The sequence below is a fragment of the Pezoporus occidentalis genome, unplaced genomic scaffold (assembly GCF_034315485.1).
Source record: "Pezoporus occidentalis ecotype Australia unplaced genomic scaffold, CSIRO_AGI_Poc_V1 ctg3, whole genome shotgun sequence".
Lineage (NCBI taxonomy): Eukaryota > Metazoa > Chordata > Aves > Psittaciformes > Psittacidae > Pezoporus > Pezoporus occidentalis.
Genome location: NW_026914940.1, coordinates 2,731,930 through 2,746,799, shown reverse-complemented (window position 1 = coordinate 2,746,799; position 14,870 = coordinate 2,731,930). Strand labels below are relative to the sequence as shown.

Below are 14,870 nucleotides of genomic sequence, written 5' to 3'. Positions count from 1 at the left end.
CCACCCTGGGTCCATGGTACCAAAGGGGATGTACTGCTGCCTCATCCTACACAGGGTTGATCCCTGTTGCATCTCAACATCGGATTTTAGCCCCAAAATACACAGCAGGGCCCCAGTCCCCCACTTCCATCCTCTCCTTACCTCCAAGAAGGTGTTGAGCGTGGCATTGGTGGGGTTGTGTGTGATGAGGAACCTCATGTTTTTGTAGCAGACCTCCACCGGCGCAGGGCGGTTCATCCGAGCCATGCTGGGACAGGAGGAGGGTGAGGTGATGCTGATGGTGGTGGGGGCAAAAAACCCAAGAGAAAGCGTGGCGTGGAGGGTGGGGGGGAAACAAAAAAGCCCCAATGACCCCTCTGCACTTCAAAAATAACCCCAAAAGAGGATCGAGAACTCAATATACAGACGTTGTGCAAATAATCCCAGCTCTTGGGAGCGCGCCGGCTTCCTCAACAACACCGCAAGCTCCCCGGGGTGGGAAGGGGGGAAAAGCCAGACGGGCAAAAAATAATATTAATGATAATAATAATAATAATAAAAAAAAAAAAACCAAAACCAAACCAAAACCAAGAATCCCTTTGCTGTAGTGTCGGCGTCCTCGGTGCGTGTGCGACGGCGAGCGGCTGCCGCGCGCTCCCGGGCGCTCTAGAAAGGCCTCTGCATATGGGGGGTGTTGGAGGTGGCGGGAGGGTGACCCCCGTCACGTTACCCCATCGGGGTATGTGGAGTACTTGGGGGTGGCACGGGGGGCCGGGAGCCTACGGGGCGGCGTCGGCGGCGTCCGGCAGCGGCGCCTCGCTGGGGCGATCCATGCACAGGAGCCTTGAATGGTTGAGTCGGAGGGTCGGGATGCTGGGGGAGACGAGGAGAGGCGGCCGGGCGCTGCTTTATGGGGCGAGCTGGTGGGGGCTGCGGGGCTCAGAGCTGCTCCTCAGCACCTCCATAAATCCCAGCGGACAGCGAGGCTGTAAGGGAGGGAAAGGGAAACGTGATGGTGAGGGTGCTCTGCTTCCCAGGCTTGCTCCGAGAATCCCATCACTGGTACGTGGAGGGATACGGTGACCCCAAATGTACCGGCATCTGCATCCCACATGAGCACCCCTGAGCATCCTCATCTTTGCTGGAGTCTATAAAGTGAGATGGTATTCAAAGTTGAAACACCATCTGAAAGCTGAAGTGGCAGTGGAAAGCCATAGGGGACAACACACACTTCCCCTGGCAAAAGGGAAAAGCACATAGCTTACTCTCATGCCACCCAACATCAGCACCCAATGGTGTATTTAGGCACCTGAACTATGCGAGCTGACCCCCCTGGCACCCATCCTGTCCCCCCAGACCTCACCTTTGCATTCCTGAAACACACAGTGAGTATTCCTGCCCCAAATGCAGCGCTAATCGGCCACATGCTCCCAGTGCTGCTCGAGCAGCTAATGTCCACCAAATGCACCTCTAATGCTCTTAGGCAAACTAAGCTGCTTGCAAATGAGCTTTCTTGGGGAGGGGGGGAGCAGAGGAGGGGGAGGCGGGTGTGCAGTTTTGCCAGCACTGGTGATGGATGTGTCTCCCTGCTTGCTCATCCGCATCCCCATCACCGCCGGCACATTGCTCCCTATGAAGTACAGCATCCTCACACCCTGGGGCATCTTTGCCTCCAGCTCTTCCCAACGGGAAGAATTAAATAAGAAAGTCAATTCTCACTGTGGGAATGGCACAAGCCAAGAGAGGATAGGCCCAGAGGGGGGATAAGCATGCCGCAGATCTGCTCAGAGCCAAGGGAAACCCAGTGCTTCCCTGGGTCGTTACATACCAGACTCTTGTTTTGAAGCTGGTCCTTCCCCTAGGTCAGCAGCTGCTTAATGCCACGTGGAGAGAGCCTCAAAATAGACCATAAGCACATAAGTAACCCGAGCCAGGCCAGCATGAACCCCTTTCGCCTCTCCTCCTGATGCCCTGGCACCCAGAAACATTCCCCTCTGGGCTGTTTTACCTTGATGCAATGAGACCAGGTGGCAGCAGGGAGGTGTGCTGAGTACTGACCGGCTCATCACACTGCCTGGGTGCTGTTGCTGGGCTGCTCCATGCCTGAGCATCATTTACAACCTGCTTGAACATCACATACAACCTGCTTGAGCATCAGTTACAACCTGCTCAAGCATCATTTACAACCTGCCCGAGCATCATTTACAACCTGCCCGAGCATCATTTACAAACCTGCTCAACAGCTCCTGCTTCACAAGCAGGATGAAAACTGCAAATAGCAAAAGATGAAATAGCAAAGGGGAATAAAGCTGGGGGAGGTGGCAGGGGGAAGAGGGCTGCTCTCCTCAATGTGTCCAGTGTGGATGTTTAAATCATGGACTTTCCTCCTGGCAGGGCACTAATTATCTGCTATTGGCAGCATGTGTGAGCCCTGGTGATGCTCCAGTGCACAGAGCATCTCTGTGCCCATGGTTTTACAGCTGGACTTTTGGACAGGAGCTTAGAGGGGGTTGTAGCTGGGAAAGGGCCAAAACTGAAGGGGATTTCAGCACTGAGCTCACCCCACCTCCTCTGCAGACCCTTGCATGTCCCTGCCCCCCTTAGTTGCACAGAACCCCCTTGTCAATCACATCCCATCACTCCTGACTGGTTTAGTGGGTAACACTGTCCCAGAGCCCTGCAAGGATGCTCTGCAAAGTTCAGACTCTGCCTGGGCTGCAGGGGATGGATGGGACATCCCAGGGGTGGTTTTCCAGTCCCTACTGAGAAAATCAGATTTTAGCAGCTGATGGAGACTGGAAGCGTGGCTGAGGGATGGGAGCAAGGTGGGAGCTGTCTCCCACAGGATTTTAGGTCTCATTCAGAGCAATGTTGAACCCCCCGGAGCAGCTCACCCTCCCCACTTGGACCACAGAAGCCAGGATCTTTGCTCAAAGCTTGCAACGCTCCTGTAAGATGAGATGGAAAACCTGTTCTCCCAGAACTCTGTGCTTTTCCACCGACATTCCCCCCATCACCACTTTGCTTGCAGGGTCTGCTCTCCCCTGAGATAAGCTCACCACAGCTGGGTAAAAAATGTCATGGCTTGAGGGCAATTTGGGGCTGGTTTAGGCTGTGTGGCTCCTATAGGTCCAGCCACTGAGCTGTGGGTCAGCACAGCCACAAAAGGAGCCAACACCCTGGTGAGTGAATGATTCCCAAGAAAAACCTGCTGGCAACCCCCTCAGCAAGCTGCTTCCTTCCTTATTCATTCACTTTGAGTAAAAAAGAGGTCAAAACCCTCCAAAGGGATGGGAGGGCTCAGCTCTTGGCTCTTTTAGCTTCCGCTGTCTTCAACAACATCTTGCCTTCTGCCCCTTTGGCCTCGATGCACTAGTACGAGAGGTGCTTGCAGGGCACAAGGAAAAGCAGCAAAACCCACCTTTCCCCACTCCAACCAACCTCAAACCTACCAGCATCACACACCAGGAGCAGTGGTCGGCTCCCCATCATCATCCAGCACACAGTTCCTGCCCCATTGGCACCCTGCCTCCCATATAATGTTTTACTGCTTGGATGCGCTCGCTGCCAGTAACGGAGGCTCAGTGGGAACCGCCTGCGTACGGGATCAGTGAGTGCTCCTTTCCCACATGGTCTCTTCTCCAGTGGACGTGTTTCAAGTATTTTCGTAACGCACATCCCAGCAATCGAGCCCCGAAGCCCATAAATCCCTAATGGATATTCAATCACAAATCACCCCCAGTGCCACCGTATTAACCATGGCAGAACAATGGGAAAAGGCCTCTTTCTGCTAATATTGATAACCTGCCATGCTGAAGGATAGGGAGGGATGGGGACCCCCTCACCACAATGCACCCATCACTGCCACCCCAACATGAGCAAGCTCAACTCAAAGCTTCACCAGCAACGCTTGCCTTTGAATCTCCCCAAGTATGAATATGACACTGAGGGCTTCTTCCTTGCAAAGCCCCCAGAAGACACACACACCATGTGAGCACAGTGATGATTTTTGCCGTGACTGTGGAAGTTTCTGGTTCTTCCACAAGAAGTTCTGCAGCCAAGAGCCCAGCAAGGATCCAGAGTGAATGCACTCTGGTGCGGCAAGAACGCTGTGAAGGGGATGGGGACCAAGCTATTACAACCCTGCCTACACCCCAAAGTGGAGGGGATCATGGGACTCTCTGAAGTATTCCTTTGCAGCGTGGCAGCATCATTACACATACCTTGGCTTTGTCAAGCGACAGAGCCTACAACAGCAGGGATGAGGCTGCTCTTCCTCCCAGCACCTTGATGGCAAAATAAATCATGGAATCGTAGAATGGTTTGGGTTGGAAGGGACCTTAAAGCTCATCCAGTTCCAACCCCCTGCCACAGGCAGGGACACCTTCCACTAGACCAGGTTGCTTAAAGGCCAGGTCTTCACCGCAGTCAATGAAAGGGGTTGGCTGGAGAGGCAGGCAGATCTGATGGCTACTGCAGCAGGTCCCTGGGCTAGCGGGATGCAGCTGGTGAAGTCAGGTTTTCCTATACACAGCAACAAAGGAAAAGGAAGCTCTGCAGAGCCAAAGCTCCACGTGGCTTCAGCAACGGGATTTGGAACAAAGGCTCTTACTCACCCAAACAATATGTACCTGACCCCTATATAAATATAGCTATCTCCCGAGTGAGCACATCTCACATTCAAAGTTCACCTTCAGAATAGTCTAACAGAACACCCATCTGTGTTACGTGTGCTCGACCTCTCTCCTGCTTTCAGCTGACACAGCAAGACACCGACCAGCCCTTTCCCCCTTACGGCTGATCACGTTCTGCTCTGCCTGCTCTCAATCCCACCTCTGCATCACAGATTTCTATTACCCCAAACCACAGAAGCATAAAATGGCGTGGGTTGGAAAGGATCATCCAGTTCCAACCCCCTGCCATGGCAGGGCCACCTTCCACTGGACCAGGTTGCTCCAAGCCCTGTCCAACCTGGCCTTGAACACTGCCAGCGATGGGGCAGTCTCAGCTTCTCTGACAACCTCACAGTAAAGAACTTCTTATTTCTAACATGAACTTCCCCTGTTTCAGTTTGAACCCATTACCCCTTGTCCTATCACTACAGTCCCTGATGAAGAGTCCCTCTCCAGCATCCTTGTAGCCCCCTTCAGACACTGGAAGCTGCTATGAGGTCTCCACGCAGCCTTCTCTTGTCCAGGCTGAACAGCCCCAATGTTCTCAGCCTGTCTCCATACAGGAGGTGCTCCAGCCCCTGATCATCCTCGTGGCCTCCTCTGGCCTTGCTCCAACAGCTCCACGTCCTTCTTATGTTGAGGACACCAGAACTGCACACAGTGCTGCAAGTGGGGTCTCACAAGAGCAGAGGAGAGCGGTAGAAAACAGACCAGAAGTTTTTGAGTAGTCCCATGTATCAGTTCTGCACATATCTACTACCACTGCCAATTATGACCACAATGAACAGGTCTGTGAAGCTTGGTTGCACACATAAGGGGACCCACCAGCACCACTCACTACCACTGTCACCAGCACCAGCACCAGCACCACTGCCAAGGAGGACAGGTCCCAGCACACAGAGCCATCCCCAGCCCATGACCACAGCCGGAACCCGGCCACAGACAATCCCATGTGTTGGGATTTCCTCTGGCCGCATCCGCACGGAAGGAAACGGGAGAGATCCGGGAGGAGAGTGCCAGAAACACAACACCCCACAGGAGCCAGCAGCTGGGGGCAGAGGCTTAAGCAGCCACCGGCACATCCTGCTCCAGGTGCAGAGCTGCAGAGAGCAGAATGGGATGTGCTGGAAAAGCTGTGCTGGGAACCATGGGGGAGGCAGCAGAGTGGAGCAGCACCAAGGACCATCTGCCAGGGAAGTGCTGTGGGGCTTTTCCTCAAGGGGTTATTGTCTTGTTTGTTTCTTCTGCTGCATGGGGATGTTTTCTGAGCAAAGACAAGGATTACAATTGCAGAGGTGCAGAGGGAGAGCAATGGGGACCTGTTGGCAGCCCAACAAAAGGCACCTGCAAGATAAACCAGGTCATGCATCCTCCTCCACATCCCTTTTGGCGCACGGTAAATGCTGGCTCACATGTGAATGTGCAGAAAAGAGCTGCGCTGCCCCTGATTTTATAGCTCCAGTTAGATTTAGGGAGTTTGATGGTATTTAGGGAGCGGGGAAAGATGCTGGGATGATGTTGGTGTGGAGATTTGCAAGAAGGAAGCATTTAGAAGACTGGTAAAGAAAGAGGGAGGAATGGGTAAGTTGAGCCAGCAAGACAGATAAAGAGAAAAGCAGTCTTCCCAGCACTGTGCGAGCTGGGAAAGCACCAGAGGCCCTGGTAACATGAGTGACCCCTTTTTAGCTCTTATTTGCACCTTTTTTCTTTGAAGAAAGGCTGAGGCACAGTGTGAAAGTACCTAAAATGGCCCTTTTGGAGTTGTTTTCCCCCTCACCTGCTACGGTTGCGGTCCATGACCACGATGGGACATCAACCCTGTACTGATGCAAGGATGCCTGTGATGGTCACTGGTGCTGGGGCTACCTCTCCTGTCCACTGCTCATGGGGCAATGTGCTAGAGGAAATGCAAGATGCTCCAGGCACACCTTGAACAGCCCTTTAGCTGCATTTTTAGGTTTTCCACACACATGCAACCTCCAAGCAGCTGGAATTTGAGGTCTAAAAAATGCAAAAAGGAGCATAATCTGTTATTTTCCTAAGGAGCATCCCTGAAGCTGCATTTCTGCCTTGGTTTTGAAGCATGAGCTTATAGAAATCATAGAATCAACCAGGTTGGAAAAGACCTTTAAGACCATCAAATCCAACTGTTCCCCAGCACTACCAAAGCCACCACCAACCCATGGCACTGAGGGCATTATCTGCATGGTATCTGAACACTTCCAGGGACAGTGACTCCAGCACTGCCCTGGGCAGCCTGTTCCAATGCCTGAGCACCCTCTGGGGAAGGAATTGTTCCTAATATCCAATCTAAACCTCTTGGGGCCTTTTCCTTGTCCCATCCCTAGTCAGCCACCATAAAAAGCTCATAAAACCCACAAAAAGGTACCAGTTGTTCAGCACAGGGGGAAAAGGACCCCTTCAGCCAAACCCAGTCCCCCACCCATCCTTCCCACCCCACCGGCAGCCCCACTCGCAGTGAGATCCTGGTTATATGATCCGGGATATCCCCTCTGCTGCCTTCCCCCAGCAGCCACAGGGTGCAGACGTCAGAGGCTTTTCCTGGCTCGGATCTGAAGGGAAAGGGGAGGGTCAGGAAGAAAGAAGGAGGTGGAAGAGAGGCCAGATCCATAGGGAAAAGTAATAGGAGGCTTTGGGCTGGCTGCACGCCAGATCTGCAGAGGGAGTACCCCAGAAGAGCTTCATTAGGCGGGGTGAAAGGCTCGGGTGTTTGGGGACAACTGGTCCCCACGCTCTGGTGCCCAATGCACAGGGATGTCAAGCACCCCAGATACTGGGGGCTGGCTCCCTGCATCCTTCAGGGATTTCTTTTTGGCCAGAGGAATCAGGAAAAAAGCAGCAATTCTGCATCTGATGGGGTATTTCCAGGCTTCCTGCCTTGTCCAAGAGCATTCTTGGAAAGACAAAACTCCCAAAGCAGCTTTTCCTTGCCCCAAAACACACATAAGGAGGGCAAGCTGACCGCAGTGGTCTCCTCCTGATGACTACCACCGCTGTGTGACTCTTCCATCCCAAATCTCTGTTATGGCTGAACATCTCATCTTTTCCTGTGGCTTCTTGCAGCATTTAATGAATATAGTGAATTTAAATTTACTTCAATTTAATGAATTTAGTAAATGTAATACCTGGGGCAAGCGCCTGAATGGCAAAATGTGGTGTGAGGGAGCAATTCCTTTCAGGAGAAGCACCAGGAGCATGGGCAGCACAAGATGTATTTGGAAAAGTCCCTATTTAATGGTTGCATCCCCACGAGATGCCCCTACCCTGCCTGGTCCTACCTCCTCATCAAGCCAACAGCAGCACTGACCAAAGGGCACTGCAACCCTTTCTGTGTCATCGATGTCTTGCTCAATCCCCAACACCAGCTGGCCGCGATGGCTTTGATGGATGTTTGTTGACAAAGAAAGGGGCTCCAGGGGACTCAGTCTATCCAAGGGGTGGATTTCGACCTGCAGATAGCATTGAAATAGCGCTCCATGGCATGCTGGGGATGGCGACAGGATGGAACAGAGATGCTGCATGCGGGTAGTGCTCTCAAGGGCTACTAACAACAGAGAGACAACAGGAGAAACACAATGGGTGTCAGCCAGGATAACTAAAAAAGCCATGGAGCAAGCACAGGGAGATGGGAATCCCTTGTCCTTCATGGGATGCTGCAAGGTCTGACAGTGCCCAGCCATTCTGCAGAACCCCGGCATGCTCATCCCACTGAATCCAGGTCCTCCAGAGAAGGTTTTCCTTGCAAAGCCCTTCCATACACCTCCTTATCTCCAGCAAAGATCCATGGCACAGCTCTCTGGTTGCAGTGGGACCACTGCTCTGCAAAGCAACACATCAGCAAGGCTTTAAGGACAAAGGTGGATACCTCCGAGCTGCCAGTTTTGGATGCAGGACTACACGCATGGCCCGATGCTGTGCCCTCTCCTACTCCACTGCACTGGACAAACTGGTCCCCAGCAATGGGGACAAACTGGTCTGAGCTGCTGCTACTCTTGCGCAAACCCCATCACAAAGGGACACTGAGCTGGCAGCGCCGAGGTGTCCCCTGCCTGTGGGTTTACAGAGCAAATAAAGGTGGTTTTCCTTCAAATAAAGGATCAAAGGGATGAAATGCCACGTTGAGTGGTGCGGTTGATAAGCTGGAAGGGATTGCGTCTAGAGGGACTTTGACTGGCTTGGATGAGTGGGGCCATGTGAACATCATGAAGTTCAACAAGGCCAAGTGCAAGGTCCTGCAGGTGAAACAGGGCAATCCCCAGTATTATGAATGCACTGAGAGCAGCGCTGCACAGAAGGAGTTGCTGATGCTGGTAGATGATAAATGGGATACAACTTGGCAATGTGCACTCGAGCCCAGAAAACCAACTGCATCAAAAGGACCGTGAGCAGCATCTTGAGGGAGGGGATTCCTTCCCTCCGCTCTGGTGAGACCCTACCTGCAGTCCTGGGTCCAGCTCTGGGGTTGCCATCACAAGACAGACCTATGGACCCGTTGGAGTGGGTCCAGAGAAGGCCACAAAGATGCTCTGAGGGCTGAAGCACCTCTGCTATGAAGAAAGGATGAGAGAGTTGGGGTTGTTCAGACTGGAGAAGACTCTGGGGACATCACATCCTTTCAACATACAAATGGAGCTTATAAGACAAAGACTTTTTGCTAGGGACAGGACAAAGGGGAATGGTTTTAAACTGAAAGAGGATAGGTTTAGTTGAACATACGGAGGGAATCTGTCACAAGGAGAGTGCTGAGGCACTGGCACAGGTTGCCCAGAGAAGCTGTGGCTGCCCCATCCCTGGAAGCATTCCAGGTCAAGTTGGACGGGGCTTGGAGCAACCTGCCCTAGTGGAAGGTGTCCCTGCCCATGGCAGGGATTTGGACTGGATGAGTTTTAAAGGTCCCTTCCAACCCAATCCATTCTATGATTCTATGACTCCCCGATGGCTAGGGTGGCACTGTGGCCCTTTCCAAGGGGTATCCACATTGGCTTACACCCAGCCTGCCTCTTCACCAAGTGGTGTTCAACCCGGATTCAAGGTTAACCAAGGGATTTAAACACCATGCTGGAAAAGGACTGAGCATTACAAAAATGGGCTGAAAATGCCTTAACACCAGACTCCTACAAAGCTGCAGCCTGGGAAGTGGTCCCAGACTGCAAAAATAGGCTCCCCCATTCCAATCAAGCCGCTCTCCTTCTGGGCTGCAAACCAGAAGCAGAAAGCAGGCTACTGGCACTCCGGATGAGCACGTTTTAAATCACAGCCTCAGCTGCCACGCAGTGATGCTCTGGATGCCAAGGCTGCTCCCGGATGCTGTTTGAGGCAGAACCAGCTAAAAAAGAATTGATGGCAAACTGCAGAGATGCCAGGGCTTCTTTTCACTTAAATGAACTGCCTTTGATACCTAGGGGGAGCAGCCATCGAATCCTATTCCTGTCATTCACAAGAAGGATTTCGGGCAGCGGCTTTATAAACGCCAGCAAATGCCTTGGCATCACGTTCAGCCTGGAGAAGCTGCATGGAGACCTCATAGCAGCCTTCCAGTAACTGAACAGGGCTACAAGGATGCTGGAGAGGGACTCTATCATTATCAAGGATGCTGGAGAGGTACTGCAGCAATAGGACAAGGGGTGATGGGTTCAAACTGAAACAGGGGAAGTTCAGGTTAGATCTAAGGCAGAAGTTCTTTACTTTGAGGGTGGTGAGGTGCTGGTTGCTCAAAGAAGTGGTAAATGCCCCATCCCTGGCAGTGTTCAAGGCCAGGTTGGACAGAGCCTTGGGTGCCATGGTCTAGTGTGAGGTGACCCTGCCCATGGCAAGGGGTTGGAACTGGATGATCTTAAGGTCCTTTCCCACCCAAACCATTCTGTGATTCTATGAAACACTGAGAGGTTTGCAAGAAAGCACCTGACTGCTCCAGAAATGCCCAGGAACGCTTACTCATGAACATGCTTTGGCTTTGACTTCCTTTCATTGGGATATTTGCATAGAGCTGGTGCTACCTTTAGGGAAATGCAAATTCCCTGCAGCAAGGGAAGCGTTTGAAGGCGCCGGCTGCTCAGACACGCTGGGCTTTTATCACCTGAAAATGAAATAAAGGCTGAGATCTGAAGCCTCCCCACCCTGCTAAGCAGGAAAACTTCCTCAGCTCCTATGGCCGGATCCAGCAGGGACAGGACAGGCAGGATGCGGTGTTTCATCCGTGCTCTGCACATCCTCCCCAGCCCCAGGGGTAAGCTTTAATGGCCTGGAGACACGAAAGCTGCTCCAGCTCTGCTTGGTTTCCCTGCTCCAGGATGGTTTCAGAAGCGTTTTGACACCCTGGTGTGGGTGGCATTTCCTGGCTACCCTTGCTGTGCTGGATTAGGCTCTCATCAAGCTGAAAGCAAACAAGTTTCCCATGGTAAATTAAGCTGCAAGCCCAAATTTAACATTGCTGATGAAGCCAACAGCCAGCTACTGATGATAGTAAATGGTTCTGGGGATGCACATCTCTCAGTGGGGGAAAGGCAGAAGAGAGGAATAAAAAAGCAACCCCAATAACAAGGAAAAAGCCAAAGCTGCTGTGCAAGAAAAAGGCTCCTCACACAAAGACACAAGAGAGGCAAACCCAGAGAGTCTCATTCCAATGCAGTGGTACTCCAAGCATCTCAACTGCAATGGAGTTGCTGTCGTGGGCTTCACAAAGGTACATCATGGGGCATTGTAGCCAGTGGTCATCAGCATCCTGTCCTGGCTGCACCCGGGGAGGATTTTTCTCCTTCTTTTTCCTGCTACTTCCTAAAAAGCCAGACTACAGCAAACAGAAAACACGACACTGAGGAAGATCTATAGACACATGGCAGGAGCGCAAAATACCCAGCAGTGGTGTGGGCTGTTGGGGTCGGTCTCTTGTCCCAAGTAACAAGCGAGAGGACAAGAGGAAATGGCCTCTTTCCAGGGGAGGTTCAGATTGGAGATTAGGAACAATTCATTCCTTGAGAAGGTGCTCAGGCACTGGAACAGCCTGCCCAGGGCAGTGATGGAGTCACCATGCATGGAAGCATTCAGATACCATGTAGGTGAGGCCCTCAGTGACATGGGTTAGTGGTGGCCTTGGCAGTACTGGGGCAATGTTTGGACTTGATGAACTTAAAGGTCTTTTCCAACCCAGTTGATTCTATGATTTAGGGCTCTATCATTTCCCCTATTATAAGCTCCTGTGGTATGGAGAAGCAACAAAATATGCACATTCCTGTTGATACACCTGGCTCCACGCTGAAATCTGTGCTATTTTAACTATCTTAGCAGAAAAACAAGACTACTGCTCAGCCTAGAGAAGAGAAGACTTCATGAGACTTTATTGAAGCCTTTCAGTACTTAAGAGGGGGCTGTAGGAAAGATGGGGAGAGACTTTTTAGCAGGGCCTGTTGTGATAGGATGAGGGGCGATGGTTTTAAACTAAACCAGGGGAGATTCAAGCTGGATGTGATGAAATTCCTTACAATGAGGGTGGTAAAACACTGGCACAGGTTGCCCGGAGAGGTGGTGGATGCCCCATCCCTGGAGACATTCAAGGTCAGGCTGGATGTGGTTCTTGGCATCCTGATCTAATTGAAGATGCCCCTGCTCATTGCATGTGGATTGGACAAAATGAACTTTGGAGGTCCCTTCCAACCCAAACCATTCTATGAATCTATGTTTCTTCAGTGCCCTATAGGTGCTGTGCATCAAGTACTCAGCAGCCAGCACAAAGGATGCTTTGCTAGTTCAGAAATAATTTGAATTTGGCACCACACATGACAACCAACAGCAAAACCTGCCCGGGGATGGGCTGTCCCACTGCTGTCCAGCCCAAGGGAGCACAGACAGGACACGGGGCTCATCCACTACAGTGCAAAGTCAAGCACAAGGCATGAGGGCATTGAGATGCCAAAAGCCACCTTGGTGAAGGCACCCAGGGGCTGGTCTCACTTTGGGAGAATTCATACCAAGAAAAGAAGCAAAAAAAAATCATTTCCAGCTTGATTCATTCCCAGTCTGTCTCCTTGCGAACAGGAGGAGTACTGGCATGGCCCTGTGGGCAGCACGGGGACTGGGACAGACAGCCAAAGGCTGCTAAATGAATGCTGTAATTAAACACCAAGGAATGGTGAGAAATTTCACTGCATGTTCCCAGGTGGGAATTTCCCTGGCATTTGCTTCTACCAGCTTAATGATAAAACACTTCCCACCCCATTTCCAGATCTACAGTAAGTGCTGTTCATCAGATGGAGTACATCCTCTCCACTGTCATCAGCTCGCCCGGGGCAGGCATTTACTAGAAGCACAATAGAAGGACTTCCCTTGAGCTCTACTCATTTGCTGCATTTGCTCTACCCAACGGTGGCACCTAAAGGACTTTGGGGACCTTCCCAAGAGGGTTCCGTGAAGGTTTGGAGACATTGACTCACCTTTCCCGTGAAGCTGGACCCACATCTTCCCTGGCTGAGCCTCTGCAAGCCTGCAGGACTGCAGTGATCTGCATTGGGATGGATGTCCAGGAGGCCACGAGGATGATCAGGGGCTGGAGCACCTCCCATATGGAGACAGGCTGAGAACATTGGGGCTGTTCAGCCTGGAGAAGAGAAGCTGCATGGAGACCTCAGGGCAGCTTCCAGTGTCTGAAGGGGGCTACAAGGATGCTGGGGAGGGACTCTTCATCAGGGACTGTAGTGATAGGACAAGGGGTGATGGGCTCAAACTGAAACAGGGGAAGTTCAGGTTAGATATAAGAAAGAAGTTCTTTACTGTGAGGGTGGTGAAGTGCTAGAACAGGTTGCCCAAAGAAGTGGTAAATGCTCCATCCCTGGCAGTGTTCAAGGCCAGGATGGACAAAGCCTTGGATGCCACGGTCTAAATGTGAGGCGTCCCTACAAGGGGGTTTGGAACTAAATGGTCTTTAAGGTCCTTTCCAACCTATACCATAGAATCATCCTATGATTCTATGACACACCAGTGAAGCTTTCACCTAACTCAACCACACAGGGGCACTAGCCGCAGGTGTGCACCCAAGGGACTGGCACGAGTCTTGCACGGGGGTAGGAATAGGAGATTTTGGTAACTGACAAACATTAACTCTGGATTAACTTCACCAGCACAACTGCAGGCAGGAGCTGGGCAGGAGCATCATCATGGGCACTGCTGCCTCCAAAGCTGGTGACAGTACCACCAACTTGCCAGCATCCCCCCTGTCTTGCACCCACAGCCCCAAAAGGATGAGGACGATTCCCAGCAGCTGGGACCATGGATGCATCCCTCGATGCCAGGGCACTGATAAAACCCCAGTCCCTGGCCTGTCCACTTCAATAAAGCAACAGCAGCTCAATGAGACCTCTGCTAACTTTAGCAGATGCCAATTTTAGCAGCTCGGGGGAGGAACTGCTGCCCTGCTGCATGTGTGACACCTCTTCTGTGTTTGTATCTCCAGCAGAGCTTCAGGCATATATATTCCGATTTGCTTAATGCCTGAAGACAGTTGTGGGGAACATAGAGCCATTTATAAAGTAATAGAGAAAATAAATCAGTGTTATAAAGGGAAACAGAGAGCAAGAAGCCTTATTTTGGAACAGCATCTGTAAAAAACCCCACAGAACTAAGATGTGCCGATAAAAACTGCACCCACACATGGGAAATCCCTATTCTAACCCCACTCCAAAATATAATCGCAAAGTCGGGCCATGGGCTGCCCCATTGCCTGCACTTGCCCATCATTCACTGCCAGCCCAGGCTTGTTATGGGGGAAAAAGAGTAAGGCTATTTGCTTTCCTGAGCAAAAGCATTTTGCACATTTGCCATCATTTAGATGGGCTTCAAATGTGCTACTTTCTTCAACCTTCATTTTTAGAAGTGATTTATCACGCTCCTACAGTTTAGCAATGAGCAGTAAAGGGATGGAGGATGCCCAAGAGCAGCTCAGGGATCCACAGCAAGATACATTCATGTCGAATTAACCCAGCCTGTTAAAACACAAGATTCTGAGTCAAACTTTCAGTCCCCAAATCCCGCCTTTTCCAATGAGTTCATTTTCAGGAAGCTGCCCCATACGCTCGCTTCGAACACTGTTTGTCTCTGGCCTGTGTCCATTAAACCAGATAACTGGGGAGTTTGTAAGTTCATAACTTGAACTGAAGTCGGAAAGTTTCGCCTTTCAGTTTCCAGAGCTGATTCACGGCCAGCCTGGCC

General features: G+C 51.5%; 1 protein-coding gene and 1 long non-coding RNA gene across 4 annotated transcripts in view; one reads left to right on the top strand and one right to left on the bottom strand.

Annotated features, from left to right (window-relative positions):
- LOC134167854 (uncharacterized) overlaps positions 1–14,870 on the top strand; it is a 1,192,997-nt gene that overhangs the window by 203,969 nt on the left and 974,158 nt on the right. The gene's annotated exons all lie outside the window — the stretch shown is intronic.
- The window catches only part of PTP4A3 (protein tyrosine phosphatase 4A3), a 43,445-nt gene that overhangs the window by 6,424 nt on the left and 22,151 nt on the right, over positions 1–14,870 (bottom strand). For both annotated transcript variants that reach the window (XM_062626961.1, XM_062626962.1), the window contains exon 2: positions 142–965. In XM_062626961.1, the coding sequence (XP_062482945.1) occupies positions 142–246 (105 nt within the window). In that variant the 5' untranslated portion in view covers positions 247–965. The remainder of the gene's footprint in view (positions 1–141; positions 966–14,870) is intronic.